The following is an 18104-nucleotide window of genomic DNA, read 5'->3' as shown; positions in this document are numbered from 1 at the left end:
ATCATTTAGCAATGGAGAAGTGAGATAGGATCAAAGCTGGAAAATTGAAGTCCTTGGGAACAGTAAGAAAAGAGAAGAATTCAGAAGAACTCTGGGTTCCTTAGAGATGGTCAACTGTTGTTGTAAAGAGATCCAACCCTTCATTACATTGCAAAGCATGTGCTGAAGTCTGTGTGTTTGGAGAACAGGTTATAAGTCTTAGCCTTTTCTTGATCACTGTCATAGGAACTCAATCTATCATTAGAAGGTCCAGCTTGTGCTGCTGGTGATGCACTCTCTTGTCTCTGGCGTTATTTTATAGCTAGTACTAATGGTACATGATAGGAGCGTCAGCAAAACAAGCTTGAAGTTAGTGTTTTATTATTCTGAGTTACACATAGTAGATTTTCGAGGATATAGAGTTTAGTTCACTCTGATTTTAGGGCAGTTGTTCTCACCATTGCACATGCATTTTCTCCATAGAGGAGCAAAACACACTCAAATGCTGGAGGACAGGCATTGTCTTTATGCATTGCTGCAGTGCTGTGGTGGTTTGGGAAGCTCACAGATGACTTATGCTCACAAAAAAAAGCCCTTCCTTCCCTGTTAGACTTTTACATCCAGGTTTTTAACATTTAGTCTTAGTTATCCAGTATAAGTGATGATTCAGCCATTCTCTCTCATATCCCACCAGACTCTGTCGCTCCTGCCCAAATGGACTAAGTGATAAAGGAGGATGGTTCCTTTATTGTTATTTTTTAAAGTTTTATTTTTTCAGTTTCTGGTTTTGGCATTTCATGTTCTTTTCTTCATCCTATGAGACTGTTGCCTGTTAGATTGCTTTATTAAATGGTTCTCTTGTCTTTTCAGTGTTTTTAATAGTTTCCTTTCTATTTAGACTACAGATATTTTCAGATTTAACTTGAAATTCCCTGTAAATTTATAGGTTCTTTCCTCATCAGATTAAAGAATCCCATGGCTGACTTTGAAAATGAAAATATGGTGGATTATATTTGATCTTCCTCCAAACAGTATTCATCTTTTCCCCCTAACATCAGTGTGTCCAAGCATGCCACCTTTTCTTTTCTGCTCTCAGAACTAAACACTTTGAGAAAACATTAACAAAATGTTCAGGCCTCACAAAGTCAGATGAGACTCCTCATTTAACTCTTCAGATTAGAACTAGAACCCTTCTTACAAGTTTCAGAAGGTTTTTCTAATTCCAACAGCGAGGCAATCTGCTTGGGAACTAACAATTCTGAAGGGGTTTTTTTTAAAAAAAGGTAACAGAATCATAATCCCAAAAAATTTTTACGTGTTGTTCTTAAGACAGATTTGAAACTATTTAATTGCAGTGCTCTAGTGAATGAAAGTGTTGGAGCTTAATGCATACCAACAGTAAAAGGCAATGTTGCATGTTAAGGGATCTACCATCTTCTGGCTTCACCATGATGAAGGATTAGTGTAATGCCTTCTCAAAAAGCACTCAGATCCAGGTGCAGGGGAAGGTTTTTTCCTTTCTGGGGAAATCCCACAATACAAAATGTTTCCAACACTTTTGTTTAAATTCCCCCCACACCTCTTAAGGGGGAGCTACCCGAAACTGGGATTCTCCAAATTATTTTTAAAACCTCAGCAGTAAATAATTGGCACAGTATGATACTGTCTGGACAAGCACTACCAGTGCTTGACATTTTGTCACTCCATGTTGTTTCAAATTGTCTGTTCTCATTGTGCTTTAGCACAATCATATAATCAATCTAATTGGCTATATGATCATCGTTTAGACATATGACCTTGTTAAATCCTTCCCCAACAGATTAAATTGCTGGGCAATTAACAGGATTTGAGGCTTTCCATAATCTTCATGCTGTCTACACGTGCACAAGGATAAGTGAATTTAAGTAATGAAAAACTTCCACATTTCTCAGTTTTGTGTAAATTTTATTTTTCTATATTTTTCATGTTATTATTTTCTTTCCCTATTTAGGTACTACATAGAAATGGCTTTATGGATCTGGCCACTGACCATCTTGAGCTGTTTTTGCATCACCTTATCCAGAAATGAGGAACTGAAATTTTTTCAGAGTGCTACAGAGCTAAATCATCTAACAGTGGATAATGACACTGGGATAATCTATTTGGGAGTGGTAAATGCGCTGTATCAGCTTACAGAAAACCTGGAAGTAATCAGATCTGTAGAAACAGGTCCAAGAAAGGACAACAAAAAATGCACACCTCCCATTGATGAAAATCAATGTAAAGAGGCCGTACTGACTGACAATTACAACAAATTGCTGTTGCTGAACAAGGTGGATAATACAACTGTGGTATGTGGAAGCCTTTTCAAGGGGATCTGTGCCATCAGAGATCTACAAAACATTAGCGATGAGAAGTACTACGTAGACAGCAGTGGAGAAAAGTCCTTTGTGGCCAGCAATGATGAGAATGTATCCACTGTGGGACTGATCACTTCCTTGAATAACGACCGGGTGCTGTTTGTTGGGAAAGGGAATGGACCAAATGACAATGGCATCATAATCAGCACTCGGCAGCTTTATGCCAGGGATGGGAAAGACATTTTTGAAATGTATACAGACTCAGCAGCTGTTAAGTCAGCTTATCACTCATCAAGCACACAACAATTTGTGGCAGTTTTTGAGGATAAAAATTATGTTTATTTTATTTTTAATCAGCAAGAGAAACAACCTGTCAACAACCGCACATTGATTGCACGTCTGTGCAAGGACGATGCCCATTATTATTCCTACTTTGAAATGGACTTGGGTTGCAAAGATGATGATGATGGTGCCTATGACCATTGTCATTCTGCTTACGTCACTACCCCTGGAAAAGAGCTGGCTGAGAGCATGGCTCAGCAGGGACAACCTGCAGATGCTCCCTCAGATGACAAAGTTCTTCTTGCACTCTTCAGCAAAGTAAACAAAGATGACGGCTCTCTAAAATCTGCCATGTGTGTGTTTTCCTTGCGGCAGATCAATGAAAAGATGGAAAAAAACCGGAACGATTGCTACACTAAAAAGAATACCAGCTCATTTTATAAACTTTTTTCAGCAGAAAACCCGTGTGCATTACATGGACTGGTAATATGAATACTATAAATATTAGTTTTAGAATCTGTGTTAATGTTTGTGGAAAATATACAACTACATGTTTTAGGGTGGCTTTGAGCTAAATTGTATTAAGATGACTGAAAACTCAATAGATGGATTCACTATAGAAATGAAATGTGGGGGGATTGTGGACCAGGATAAGTAAGAAGTGACAAAATTTTGAGTGTCTTAAAAAGGATTTGATGTTTTCTCAAAGATAAGTGTTGCTTTTCTAAATGCATTTCTTTTAAAGCGTTCCTTCTGGTATAGGAGTTATTGAGTCAAATGCAGGGATTTTTTACATCCATGATCAGCTTTGGGGTAATCACTGTAGACAATTGTAGTTTCAGTCAGTGTATTTACAATGCTCTTAAATAGTATTAAGACTCTTTTAAATGGTATCTATAATTCAGCATTTTTTCTCACTTGTATTTGTATCATTAGACAACGGAAATACCCAGATTTCCTGTATTCAGGTGGTGTTCATGTTTTGGTGTGGCTCAAAATATTTGTATAGCATGACAGCCATCTTTTTATGGCCTGTCATTACCTCGACTATAAGGTTTTTGAAGAGTACTGTTACAACCATTCAGTTACTGTTCTTCAATCTATGGCTGTATCTAAGAGGCAGTTTTGAGCATTTCTGTTGGCTTTATGATTGTTTTGCCCACATCACTCTATTCCCAAGCCCCACTTGTGCATGCCACTCATTCATTACTGCAGCCAACCCTAAAATGGGTTGAGAAATTGAATCATCTTAAAAATAACTCAGCTTTTAAGAGGATGTCTTAATATCTCAGCCTAAGCAAAGTACACACTTGCATAAGCAGCTGTTTGAGCACAACTTGTGAAGCGGTGCGCTATAGTGCAGGGAGAGGAGTGAACAGCTGGAGAGGGAGAGGAGTGAAGAGATAGGGCATAGGAATACCTTTTTTTGGTATTGACCCATAATTCTTCATCTTGTGAGACTGAAGCCATCTCCCACACAGTAAGTCACTAGTGCTGATGAATCAAAATTACACATTTTGTTTCAAACCACCAGTGTTACTTGCTGCAGTACCCTGCATATGGGGTGAGCATCAAGCACAGAAATCCTGAATGTGACGAGTGGCCATGGCTCCTGACAAAAATAAGATGTGGATTTCAGATCAGAAACATGGTTTTGTTACCAAATATAGCAGAAAAGGCAAGGTGTGAATGAACTTCCTTCTGCTAGCTCTTGCTGCCGCTCAGGATTAAAGCGTAGTGAAGAGGGAGTGTTTTGAAGTTCATGAGACTGTTGCCAGGGAGTTGCTATTTTATGGATTGCAGCAAAGTAAGAAACAAAACAGCAATTAAAATAGCAGTCTTCAAGGCAAAGTTGGTTAAACCAGTCTCTATGACATGTTCATTTTAATTAAACCAACTGGTTAATTTTTTAAACCGCTGCTATTATGAAACAGAAAAAAAAAATTCTCTCCCTGTGTCTCCTGGAAAGTGAAAGCATGGAAGCAGTTCTCCATTAGCAGGCCGCTGTCTGATTACTGCCTTTTGGCTGGGGGCAAATGCCCAGACAATCCATTTCTCTCTTCCTACTCTTCAGAGTCTGACGGGTATTATATTGTCTAGTAATAGGGCTGCACTTCACTCTCAGCTAGGAATTAGTGATCTGCATGTTTAACATCACTCTGTATTGCTGTTCCTTATTAGAACGCAAGCAAAAACTTCCCCTGTGGCTCCGAGCACCTGCCGTACCTCTTGGGCAGCAGGAACGGCGTTGTGGAGAGGCCGGTGCTGCAGAAGGAGGGGATGAACCTCACGGCCGTCACCGTGGCCGTGGAGAACGGGCACACCGTGGCCTTTCTGGGAACGTCAGATGGGAAAATCCTGAAGGTAACCAACTGGGTTGGGAGACTGCAAGGTGTATATATAAAAGGTTATGAAAGTCAAAATGGGATTTATAAGATCTCACACTAGGAGCAAATTCTCATGGGGCTTGGTTTTTTTCATCTCAAAGGAAAGATGCATTATTTCCAATGTACCTCAGCTATGTGATACACAGATTGAATTAGCATTGCCTGAATGACACTTTTCCTGAAGGATTACATACCTACTGAGAGCTTTATATAAACAGCCTTAGGTAATCTAACAGCTTTTGCCTTATCTCTATTCAAGCTCACACTGGTTTAAGAGCAACTTTTCATTTTGTAATCATTCTAGCCATTCAGTGAATAGAAGTGGCAATAAAAAGCCCAAGCTGAAGCTCTGATAAATTCTGATTGTGTGGCACTCAAGGCTTCACATGTTTCTGGTGTTAAAATTTCAAGACTGCAACACCAAACACCTTCTTTTGCTTGAAGGAGAGTGATGGCCATGTCCAGCCTTAAACTTAGCACTGCCAAGTCCCACCAAACCACATGGAAATTCATATGGATGTGGTGCTTAGACGCATGATTTAGTGGTGGACATGGTGATGCTAGTTTAGTGGTTGGATTCTGTGATCTTGGAGGTATTTTCCAGCCTTAGTGATTCTGTGGGCCCATATCCCTATCTCTTTTAAATATCTTCAGGGATGGTGATTAACCAGTTGCCTGGGCACCCTGTTCTAATGGTCAACAAACCTTCCTGTGAAGAAGTATTTCCCAATCTGAACCTTCCTGGCACAAATTGAGGCCTTTCCCTCTTCCCCTATTGCTTGCTAATTGTGACAAGAGACCACCCCCACCTCACTGCAACCTCCTTTTTGGTAGTTGTAGACAGTGTGTAGGTTTCCTCTGAGCCTCTGTTTCACCAGACGGAACACCCTACGCTGCTCCTCTTCAGACATGTCCTCCAGACCCTTCACCAGCTCTGTTGCCCCTCTCTCAATACTCTCCAACACCTCAATGTCTTTCTTGAAGATTTGCCTTAGTCCTCCTTTTGTTCGTAATTTATTTTTAGAAACATTTTTAATGTTACATCTTTTACAGCAGTAGCCAGATATAATGATAATTGTGGGGAAAAGGCAACATTAACCACCATTTTTTTTCTTCCTTCCACAAAATAGGTGTTCCTGTCATCCACTGCAGCTGAGTACAGCTCTCTTACTATTGAACCAAACAAGCCTGTAAAGAAGGATCTAGTCCTTGATCAAACCCAGGAAAATCTGTACGTGATGACCACAGACAAGGTAATGTGTCCTGCTTGCATTAAGGACCCGGTCCTCTTTCACTTTCTCTGCAACTTAACCTGAGATGTATACATTTTCCAGTTGTTCCTGGAAATTGCCCCATTTGGTGGGACTCCCCCTACTCTGTGTGTATGAAGACCTTTCTCAAGTCTAAGCTGATGGACCTGTTGTGACTCAGAGAACTGTAATGTCCGTGATGCTTAGCGACAGGGAATAACGGGAAGTGAAATCCCCTCTGGAGCTGTCACACAGGCTCTGTGGGAGGGATGGAGTGGAGATGTTTGGCACCAGCATGCCTCAGGGTCAGGCAGCCCCAGCGCTCAGTGTGGGATGTGTGGGTACCAGTGGGTGCTGTGGTGCCATCAGATCCTTTCAAGGGCACCTCAGGACTCAGGATGCTCTCCTGATGTGCTCTCACTGACACGTCTGTAAAACCACCAGTGGTTTTTGTGAGTCTTATTGTCAAAAACTAAGAAGCAATGGAGAGAATTATATATTTGGGAAACACTTTCATTCAACCTTCTGCTAGAGATGGGTACAGTAGGAAAAGTTCAAGTTCACTAGGAAGGGCATGGGCAATCTTTCCTAGGCCCCTTCTTTTTGTTGTAAGGTGAAGGCACAATGGAGGTCTGTAAAAAGTGGGAGCAAAAAAAGCAAGTAGGAAATGAGAGGGATGCCAGATTCTCCTCCACCCACAGGGGTAATCCTCTTCTGACACTCTTCTTTGTGGAGGCTGGAGCTGCCAGCCTCAAACACTTTGTTCAGCAGCTTTCCAGGACAAGGTGGGTGACGGGCTGGGACCATCTGCAGCCCTGCCAGTGACATGGAATGCAACATGAAAATGCTCTGCACCACTAACACAGGGAGAATGAGGGGACTGAAAGAGAATGAAAGGAGAATATTTGGGAAGACAGTGCAAGAAAAACATTTTATGGCTGTTTTTTAAAGGGATTAATATAAATTCCTGCTGCAGGAATGTTATAGTCTAGGTGAAGGTTTTTAGGCTAGAAACAACATCTGGAAAAATGCCAGAAAAACAACTGGAAAAGCATTTAATAATATGACAGTGTGAGAGAGAGGTTACTTTTTTTCTTTCTCTTCGAGTTGTTTTTACTTCTCATTTGGCTTCTGTTCGGATTTGGAACACAGCTCCAAGCTTCAACATTGTCCACAAAACTCTGGGTGGCCTGGCCCCCCATTTGACAAGCTGGCACATTATTTAAAAGCCCCAAGGTCTGCACCAGGCTACTGTGTGTGCTGCTGAGCAATGCAAGGGATAGCAGCAGCACTGAAGGAAGACAAGCTTTCTGATGACAGTCAGCTTAAAATGGTAGAATTTAGAAAGACAGCAGACAACTTTTTTTCTGAGAAAACCTGCAAAAAAAAAAAAATCAATCACTACAAAACATTTAAATTTAGAATGCAGCAAATTTCTGCTGAAGAAAGGATTTTACTTAAATCTTTTCCAAGTAGCTCTCGTAGGCACTGCAGTTTCTGAATAATGTGAATAATGGTTTTCTTTTACAAAACCTGTTTAGCTTAAATATGAATAGTTAAAGTTGTGAGCTCTGTAATGGCATTGCATTACTGTCATCTCCAGGAGTTAATTACAGTGAGCAGTCCCACCCACTTTTAGAAGCAGATAGACAGGAGGAGAATGGAGGCCTTTGGAGCTGGGAGAAATAAGGTGACATAAGCAAGGGGGGAAGAATAAGAGATGAAATATGTACTTCTGGGTTAGGCATGGCTGTGGGTTGTGGGAATAGAGATATCAGAACCCTGATTTGTGTGTTTTAGTGGTTAAAGGTAAACAATAAAGAACAACTGGCTGCGCTGACAGGCATACGTGCTGCTGAGCTACCTGGCAGATGCACACTGCCCCAGCATTTAGTAATTAATTGCTTGGGCTCTGTGAGCACTTGAACAAAGTGGAAGTGGTGATGTGGTAGGTGATAACTTCTTTAAAAAGAAATCAGAGAAACACAGAAATCAGGGAAAAACAATACAGAGGTTAAGGTCCATAGTGAGAATCAAGTTCTTCCTTTCCTGTTTCACCTTTCTCCCCTCTTTTCTCCCGGTGTCTGTTTTGGTGCCAAGAGCAGTGGGGGGTTTTGAGCAAATGCTTTCAGCAGTCAGTCCCCTCTGCTCCTAAAGTTTGAGCAGAGAGCAGGAGAAACCCCTTGCACCTTCTTGTGGGACTGGGAAAGGAGCTTAGCTCCTCTGTGCTGCTCATGCTGGTTTATTCCAAGTGTACATCACCAGTAGGATCCCAGATTCCTTAAGGTACTTAATGTATTTGGAGGAAAGCAGTCACTGTGGTAGTCACTTACCATGATCAAGCTTGTTTGCTTGTTTTTGTTTTTAGCACTTTTTGATTTTTGATTTAGAGGACCAACTTGCAAACCTCTAAAATTAATTTATTTGCATTTTGTAATTGGCCGTTAAAGGAGCTGGTTTTTTGGGTTTGGTTTTGGTTTGGTGAGGGTTTTTTTGCCATTATGGTCACACGAAACTTGCAGAGACAGCAATCTCTAGGGCTTGTTTATGCCTGCCAGAACTGTGAAACAAATATTTTGTCAAATAAAAAAAAAAATCATTGACTGAATATTAAATTACTTATGAGTATCAGTTAGTGAATGAGTGCCAGTGACGCAGCTCCAGTTAGCTAAAAAGAAGAGAATGCTGAAAAGGTAAACCCCTGTATTAATAAATGCAAGAAAATTGCACAATATTGACATTTTCCTTAACTGAGTCATTTTCTTTAACTTTCTGAATATGAAGAAAAGGCCAAACTCAGACTGTCAAAGTAACTTTGTAATTGCCAGTGAGATGAGACTAGCATTATTTTAAAATGAGACTATAAAGTCTACATCTCAGAGTTTCTGTTTCTATACTTTTTGTGCTCTTTAAAAGTAAAGTGTAGTCATAAACTGGAAGATGTATGTCCTGTTTTCCTCTTGCATCATTGCAGCAGCATAGCTAAAAGGAATGGCTCTTCTTTCTGTGAGCCAAAGAAAATGTTGTTTATTCTCCGCACTAAAGGAAATCAAAACTAGAAGCTGTACATTTACTGGGGGAATGAGACATGAGAACTGATGATGTTCTTTCCCCTGCTGCTTCCTGTCATAATTATTTCCATTTTATTTAGTGAATGTATTCCATGGTGGAAGGTTATGCACGGAGAAGTGCAGTAACCCAAAACACCCTGGCTCTCTCACGCTTGCAGACTTTCTGAAATGCCTTCTGGCTGAAAGTGCATTTCCAAACAATTTCACCTCCATGGTAGTGATAGGGAGAGGAGAATATTCTCTTTAAAAAATTATCTAGTCAGTACCAAGTTAGTCTTTTGAAAGTATCCTCCCTGCAGTAGCTGCTTCTTGAATTCAGAGCCTCACTGATGCAGTTTCTATCCTGAGGTGCAGATTTCCACAAGTAATATAACTGGAGGAACTGAAAAGCTCAATTTTTGTAAAGATTGCTCATAATTCTTGATTGTAACAATGTCCTACATTACTTTGAAGACAGATTAGATAATACTAGAGTGGGAAAAAAAGCAGAAAAAATATGTGAATTTAGCCTTTGTTAAGGGGGAAAAGAAAATATGTATAATATACTTAATATACTCAGGCTGAGCTCTGAGTGTAATAATACACCTGCCACAGGCAATGAGGCTGTACAGCTAAGTCCACAAATGTTTCCACCTCCTTATGCCACCTTCAGTTGTTAGGTTTGCCTTGCTCTTGGTTTTCCAGGTGTACCGATTGCCTGTGCAGGACTGCCACAAGTACTCGGACTGTGAGAAGTGTGCCCAGGCGAGGGATCCCTACTGCGGCTGGTGTGTGCGGGAGGGCAGGTGAGTGCAGCCACTGCAGCTGCCCCAGCTCTGCCCTGGGGACTGCTGGGCATGCTGACCCCAGCCCTTGGTACTCAGCCTTGTGCTCCTGGCAGTCATTTCATTTTATCACGCAGACGTTGATATCAATATTCTGTGCGCACAAAAAAGTCCCCGTTGACTTTTTCAGATTTGATTAGTTTGGGAAAATATATGCTTTTCTGCTGGTACTGAGAATGATTATTCATCTTCTAACTGTATGTTTTATCACTCTTTCAATTGTACAGTCATATGGTCTCCCAGAAAATAAAAATATGCTCCCTATTTCAGATTGAGAAACTACTGCGTGTATTTTAAGTACATGAGTAAAGTGTAAAAAAGAACATAAAAGAAAAAAGTGTTCCATGTCTAAAACAGAGTGTATAGTTCAAATGCTGGTTTTACATAATCATCTATCAAGACGTGTAGCTACAGGGAACCCTCACCTGCCTGTAGGAGAGCAGAAAGTGACATTTTGCTGACTATCTGCAGAGGTTCACTGAATGAATATTCAAGCACATGTAAACTAGGACAGCACTGAACAGCCCTGGAATGTCTCTTCTTTACACTCTGCATTGATTAGAGTGCCGAGAGGGAAGAGCAGTCCTGCCGTTCTCTTTTTGACTACTAAGTTAATTAACCCCTAGGCATGAGTGGTTGGGAATTCATGATTCTAACTTCTTGCTGTTGGAACAAAGAGGCTGTTAATTATAATATGCAGATGAATTTCAGGCTTCTAGTTTCCTGCCTGAAAATGTGAACTATCGCATTAGGTTACCTATCAGCCTGATGTAGGATAATGTAGAGCACTGCAGAGAAACTTCTGTGGTGTGTGCAGGTTTATGTAATATACTGTAACTCCTCCAGCCTGGGGTTTCGGTTGCTGTGGATGAAACCTGAGAATTTGGAATGTAACCTCAAACTCCTCCTGGGCTGCTGGGAGTTGAAGGCTTTGGCATATATCATAAAAAAGGCAATTTTCCTTAGATTTCCCTTCAGGTTTCTGATATGACCACTGACCTCAATATCTCAAAATATTAATGGTTTCTGAGAACAGGCAAACATGAATTTTCACATTTGCTAATATTATTTCCAAAGGGGAGAAAAAAAGTGCTTCATTCTAAGTTTCAGTTCTGTCTCATGATTACACACAGCACTTAGTAGTGTGTTTAGGGATGTATTATGTGAATGTTTACTCTGTATGTAAATGATTTGTTTAAAAGAGGTTTGACAGTGCTGTGCAACAGCTGCACCGCATTAAAGCCCCTGATGAGTTAATAGTCAACTTTCTGCTACAGCAGGCAGAGATACTCCAGCATTTTCTTTTACACTTTGCACAGAATGGAAAGAATACCCATGAGACTGTACCCACCTCAACAAGCTTTTGTAGCCCCATGCAGCTTCTGTACTGCAGCATTTCTTCCTGTACTTGAGCTGGGAAAATCTTCTGGTGTGTTTGGTGGGGCTGCACAAGTGCTCTTGTCTTCCACAACTGTAACACTGCCTTGGCAGAAAGAGGTTTTAAATACTGGCAGTTGTTAATGAAAACATTCCCTGCAAAATAACATTTGCAGCAATTGGGTTACACAGAAGTTATCCACAAGCTTGTATGCTCCCAGCAATACTTCTCTGTTGCATCTTGCTCTCTTGAGTGCTGTGTCTTATTAGTGGCAACACATAGCTATCTGCCATTTGACCTGCAGGAAAAAACAGTCTGTGCCCTCTCATTCAGAATGTTGTTACATATTGCAGTGAAGATTATCAGCTTGATTTCAGATGGCTCCTCTGCCCCATGGTTCCTATGCTGTCACTGCCTGGATTTGGGTTGTCTGATTCAGGGTGCTGTCCAAAATAGTGTAGGCACTTGCTCTTGACATGTCAAACCATCAATTGTAATTGCACCACTAATTCTGTTAATAAATTTCTAATAGCAACCCCACTAGTCAATATTAAAGCAAATTTGTAGTCATCTTGTGTTGTAATTTCAGTCTCAAATCGTGAAATTGTTGCATTAATTCAGAGAAAGAAGAGTCCAGCTATAATACTGCCTTGGGTTTTGTTCCCTTTTTTTCAGGTGCACAAAGAAGGCAGACTGTGGTACAGCTGATAAGGAGAACCACTGGCTGTGGAGTCCAAGCGGCACATGTGTGACTATCATTAGTGCAGACCCTCTAAATATGAGTCGCAGAGCTCCTGCTAAGGTATGACAAGATGGTGATTTCCATACATATTCTTGAAGCACATTGATGTGACTACCAGAAAGATGAATATCTGATTTCTTTATGCAGAGGAGACACTAGGAATAGGAGGCTGTTTGGGTGTCTCAGTCTCTGTCATTTCTCACAGTGCTCTTTCTTGCCTGCTGCTCTTGCAGGTTGAGTTCACGTTTCTGACCTGTGCAAACCAAAGTGATGCACAAGTATGGATGATAAAGCACTTACACTTACCTGAATATTATGAAAGTGTTGCACAGTGTTGTATAACCCATAAAAAGTAATTGGTAGGGGAGATTTCATGCTGCCCTTTCAGCTTACTTGGGCATGAACTTAGGTAAGCAGTGAAGCCATAAGATGTTGCTTTAAAATCAGCAGTGGATTTGCCTACACAGCGGATACATGGAGAAGGTAAATTCAGCATGCAAAATGACTCTATGGCAACAAAACTACAAAACTGAGGTTTTGGAGTGTGATCAGGGTGTCTGTAATTCCAAATGGGGCATGCCAAGGCAGACTGAGTGCTTCCTGGGGGTGTTCAGCAAGTAAAATCAATAAAATGGCTTTTAATTCCTCTTAATCAGAAATAAAGAAACTTTCTTTCAAGTCACTTCAATTCCACTTCTCAATTATGTAAACAGCATTGTGTTAAGGCCATTTCTATGCTGAATAAAAATATTAGTAGAGTATAACTGCTTTCAGTGAGAAAGGGATAATTGTCTTTACTACTGGCAATACAAAATGGAAAGTTAGACTGTATAATTAACACACTTGAAACATTAAGTCAAGAACAAGATCCCAAATTTCAACTGAATTGTTTTCTCTTTCCTTGTTATGTTTTCCCATCTTATTTAGTTATTTTTAGTTTCTCAAATGCTTTCTTTCTCTGAGGAAGATAAGCTCTCATCACCATTCAGAAATCCTTTCTCAGTATTGGATTTTTTGCATTTACGTGGAGTCTTGAGGAAGCCACTTTTCTGTTCATCCCTTTCAAACTCCACCATTTCCAGCCTGTCCAGCTCTGTTTTCATTATTCACTAAGAACACCTAAGGTTAATGTAATATTAATTAATTTTGTCAGGGTTTAAGTGTTAACCACTCTGTTTACTGTTGCTAAACTGGATGCTGAGGACAAGAATAAAAGGTTTTGGGTGTGTCTGTACAGACAATTTTGTTCTGGTCTAATGCATTGACAGGACAAGAGGTTTTTGTATCAGTCTGCTTCAACGAAGACCCAGCCTGGAAAGACTGGTAGGGGTTTAAGGAGAAAAGATTAACAGATGGGAAGAAGTAAAAATTGAAAAGGAGAGCCATGTTCTGTGATGCTAGCTAAAATATCATCTTTGAAATTGAAATTTTCCAAGTCTTACTGGGTCTTGGCTCATTTGTTCCAAATATTTTACCCTCTTAAAATTTTATTTCCAGGTGGAACTTACTGTAAGTCCCATGCCAACTTTGAGTGAGAGTGACAAGGTTTGCTGTACCTTTGGTGAAACAATGCATTCTGCTCAGTTGAAAGATGGGGTTATTATCTGTGATCCCCCTGATATAATTCCTCCAACACCAAAACATCAAGGTAAAGAAATATTGCTACCCTACATGGATAATAAGAGAAAAGAAAATAGACTGCTGTTTCCAATGTTATGCTCTTATATCAGGTGCCTACAAAATGTTTTTTTTTTTCCTCTTCCAGTCCTTTTCCCCAAATAATCTATTGCTGAACTGTCAGTTTGCTCAAACTTTTTCTGTTGATATATTTACAAGCTGTAGCATTCCCAGTGTTTCTGCTGGAAACCTGAAAGAGTAGCTTGGGAGAGACATAGTCATGGAGTCAGAGAGGTGCTATTCTGTGTCCCAAACAAACAAAACCCAGTTACCCTACTCTAAGCCTAAGCACTCTGACTTGTGGGGACAGAAGAGATTTCTACCTGCTTCAGCTATGAAGGAATTCGTGTGTGACTTCTTAGTTTTGCTCTGGTCAACAATACTTCAGTGGCTTTTTTCTGGTTCATGTTACAAGGTTATCCTTCCTAGCATCCAGCCCTCTGCCTCTTCTTCTGTGTGTCCTCCAACCTCTGCAGCAGTAAGCCTGATGGAAAAATACTTCATCATATAATTAAAGACTGCACCATTGTTCTGAAGCACTGATTATAGGCCTGAGGTCTGTTGCCAGCCATAATTCTGTGCAGTTTCCTAGACAGTGCTTTGTTCATGCCATAGTTCATACATCTTGATGCATAAACACATGGAATGAAACTCATTACACAACACTGTTTATTATGTATCAAATTTAAAAATCTGAAGAGAAATTACAAGCAAAAAACATGTGCTCTTACAGCTTGCAGTCATACCCCTGAGGATAAGTCTTTTATATGCATTTTAACAGTCATGAACTGTCAAAGTGGTACTTGGAAGCACATTTTAAGATAAGTTTCAATTCTCTTAAGGTTGAAACAGGTAAAAATCTAATTTTAGTTGCAGCGAGAGTAATTACATTAAAATCTCATTATTGAATTTTACACTAGCTGGAGTATACTGTGGTATATCAGATTCTGCTAAGTGTTAAAGCATTACACTATTATTTAAGGCCAATTCACATTCCCTAAATATTTGTAAAGCAAGACATAAAGCAATGGGGTTGATAAATGTGATATCTGGATGTCGTCCAGCACTAAATGTAAGACTAGAAGTCTGTCAGAGAAGGCATTAGAATAAACAATTAATCTAGAAATAATATGACTCTCTGAGTTGGTTGCACATCTGAAAGGATGTTCAAAAGCAATATTAGGGTGCTCAGAAACTCAGCAGACACCAGGAGAAGGCAGGCAGCTACAAGCATTCACAGAACCACAGAATTTTTAGGGGCAGAAGGGACCTGGGGAGGTTACCTAGTGTAATCCCCCTGCTAAAGCAGGTTTACCTAAAGCAGATTGCACAGCATCTCCTCCAGGTGGGTTTTGAATGTCTCCAGAGAAGGAGGCTTCACAACCTCTCTGGGCAGCCTTTTGCAGTGCTCTGTCACCCTCAAAGTAAAGATGTTTGTCTTCCTATTCAGATGGACCTCCTGTGTCTCAGTTTGTTGGTCCTTGCTCTGTCTGAACAGTCTGGCCCCATTCTTTCGACACCTGCCCTTAAGATATTTGTATGCATGGTATTTGTGTATTCCTGGCAGTCCTTAGACATCCAGTTACTGTTAAGAAGCTCTGTTGATGTTGGACAAGTCTGGGTTGTGGTTGGTTGGTTGGTTGGTTGGTTGGTTCCAAAAGGAATTTCTAGGAAGGATGCCTTTTCCCAGTCCTGTTGTTAGGAAATCCCCTGTCACTGCTGTGAGTCTGAAATATTCGAGGGGACCCAGTGCAGGCAGAGGTAACTCCCAGCCAAGCAGCTGATGGTCTTCCAAGAACCTGCTCAAGGAAAGCAGAGTTTGAAGTTGCTCAATAGCTTGTGAAATAGCTTGTCATAAGGGCTTAATGATTTCTGCAAAAGGTATTTCAAACAGTTTCACTCTTTAGTAATAATCCAGACAAGAAGTACATTTGTGGAGAAATGGTGTATGGCAAACTGAAGCTCACAAATGCCTGTGGTGACTGTTGCAGGCACTGTTGGGCATTAGCCACAAAGAGCACTTGCTTGAATTCACGTAACATTTGTAATTCACAAATGAAAGGAGTAATTTTACATGCAGACATATTCATATTTAAGAAAATGTTTTATTTAAAATTACTGTTCTTGTGCCAGTTTTCGTCTCTGTTCAATTATGTCTTTAATCAGTTTTCCTTGTTCTTCTAGACTCTTTTAAAGTCTAGCATGATAATAGCACCACTGGAAAACACTTCCATAAAACAAAGCTATTCTTTTAATATTCTTCTCCCCTTTTCTCTCTCTCTGTTTTTCTTCTGAGAATCATGCACTGAAAAATTTTGCAAAGCTTAAAAAGACAAAACAGAACTTACAGACTTTAAGTCATGAGATTGAGAGTGTTAACAGTATAGTTAAATATTTGATTATGTCCTGTAAATTAATAAAACTGTTATCATTGTATCATTCAGCTCAAGAGCTGAAGAATTCAACAACCATTTGGATAATTTTTTTTCTTTTGTGGCAGATCATGTTTCAGTTCCACTTCAGTTAACCTTTGAAAAGAACAAGATTTTTTTTGCATCACATACTTACCCTTTCTATGACTGCGAAGAAGCAATGAATCTTATTGAAAATCAGCCGTGAGTATTTCAGCTTCTTAAATGTTTAGATCCTGTAGCTTGGTGTGTTAGGTAATTGGCACCTGAATTACTCAATCATTTCATAATTAAGCCTTTGGCACTCAAAATTTGCCAGTGTCCAAATCCTTTTTCTTACATTTTAATGGAGTTTAAAAATGGTTGAAGGGCACCTGGTGAGCCAGCAACATAAAGCATGGAATAGCAATATTCATGGCACATATAATTAAGGCCAGTTCATTGTGTTGCCATTTCTGGAGCTGCTAATGTGTCTGCAGGTGAGCAACATGGACATCTGTGTGCCAACTTGTTCCCTGTAGTGATGATAGTTTGGTGTTTTGCATTGCAGTGCCTTCAGACAGGGCAGGTGCAGCCAGCCCAAAGCCTTTGTTCATCCCTATGTATGAAGGTTGATCAAAATCACTTCCAGTCCTCTCAGGCTTGATCTCAAAGTTTTTGCAAATGCTATGATTTTCTGATCCCTGCTCAAATATTTATTTAAGGGATAAAATAGCTTTTGGGGGTTCTTGAACTGTTCTTGTGAAGTTTTGATCTTAATATAGTAAGGACACTCTAACAGACTGATTTATCCTCTGTGAATAAATATGGAATTTCGTTTACTTTTCTTGGTAGTGGGGGAAAAAGGCCTGACAATTTGTCACGACTACCATGTTATATTTGTAGATGCTATTCCTGTGCAAGCAATAGATGGAATTGCCAGTGGGACTGGAAGAGACATATCTGTGAAGAGTCCTCTTCAGTACAAGATGTGATTAAACAAAATATGGTAATGTTTAAAAATAAGGTTATTAGGTTTTTTATTAGAACACTTCAATATTTTGTTTGCTGGATCTCTCATATCAGTTGGTTGAATTAGAGATTTGAAAATGATTCTAAAGTTAACTCCAGAAGTGTAAGGTGTTTTTTTTAGTGACAGTGCGGGGGTGGGAATTTAAGGGTGTGATTGAGGCGGGGCAGTGAGACTGAATAATTCCTGAAAGGATATTTCTGTGCCTTTTACTATTTTGCTTCAATGGGAGGAACGAGATTTCAAGGCAGGGAGAGATAATCACCCACAGCTTTGACATATGCTGCAGTCATTTTTAGCATGTCTAATTTGAAAGGGTGTAATCAAATCTGTCACTGTATTTTAAGCATGAAGTTCTTCAGAACAATCATTGTATTGTCCAAAGGCCATTGGAGCTTGTTGTGATAAGATTTTTTATTTGTAATAACATATAAAATGTATCTCTCCCCAGGAAGGAGAATGCCCACAGTTTCTAAACCCTGACCCTTCAATAATACCTATGGAGTACCAAACAACTGTGTATTTTGAGGGAAAACATCTAGATTATTATCAGGTAAGCAGATTAATTCAATGCTAGCTGTCATTTGAATGCCTCTTAAACTGCATCCACACCCCTAAACTAAAGCATTGGTTCATGTGCCTTGGAGATCCTGCTTGTAATTTAAAGAAAGAAAAGGGCTGCATTCAAGTTTGATAAAATATTGGTTACTGTGGTAGAGTCATTGCCAAGAGAGAATCAGAGCTGGAGAAAATAC

The 18104-nt window shown here is 39.9% G+C and overlaps 1 protein-coding gene across 3 annotated transcripts in view; it reads left to right on the top strand.

Moving 5' to 3' along the window:
* The window catches only part of PLXNB2 (plexin B2), a 252944-nt gene that overhangs the window by 171473 nt on the left and 63367 nt on the right, over positions 1-18104 (top strand). For all 3 annotated transcript variants that reach the window (XM_054272722.1, XM_054272730.1, XM_054272715.1), the window contains exons 5-13: positions 1970-3083; positions 4782-4964; positions 6118-6240; positions 9993-10093; positions 12186-12312; positions 13750-13900; positions 16430-16544; positions 17226-17328; positions 17801-17902. In XM_054272722.1, the coding sequence (XP_054128697.1) occupies positions 1970-3083; positions 4782-4964; positions 6118-6240; positions 9993-10093; positions 12186-12312; positions 13750-13900; positions 16430-16544; positions 17226-17328; positions 17801-17902 (2119 nt within the window). The remainder of the gene's footprint in view (positions 1-1969; positions 3084-4781; positions 4965-6117; positions 6241-9992; positions 10094-12185; positions 12313-13749; positions 13901-16429; positions 16545-17225; positions 17329-17800; positions 17903-18104) is intronic.

Source organism: Melozone crissalis, unplaced genomic scaffold, assembly GCF_028551555.1.
Source record: "Melozone crissalis strain CALT ecotype California unplaced genomic scaffold, PUWL_Pcris_2 ptg000004l_1, whole genome shotgun sequence".
NCBI lineage: Eukaryota > Metazoa > Chordata > Aves > Passeriformes > Passerellidae > Melozone > Melozone crissalis.
Note: the sequence above shows the minus strand (reverse complement) of the source record. Positions and strands in the feature narration are given on the sequence as shown.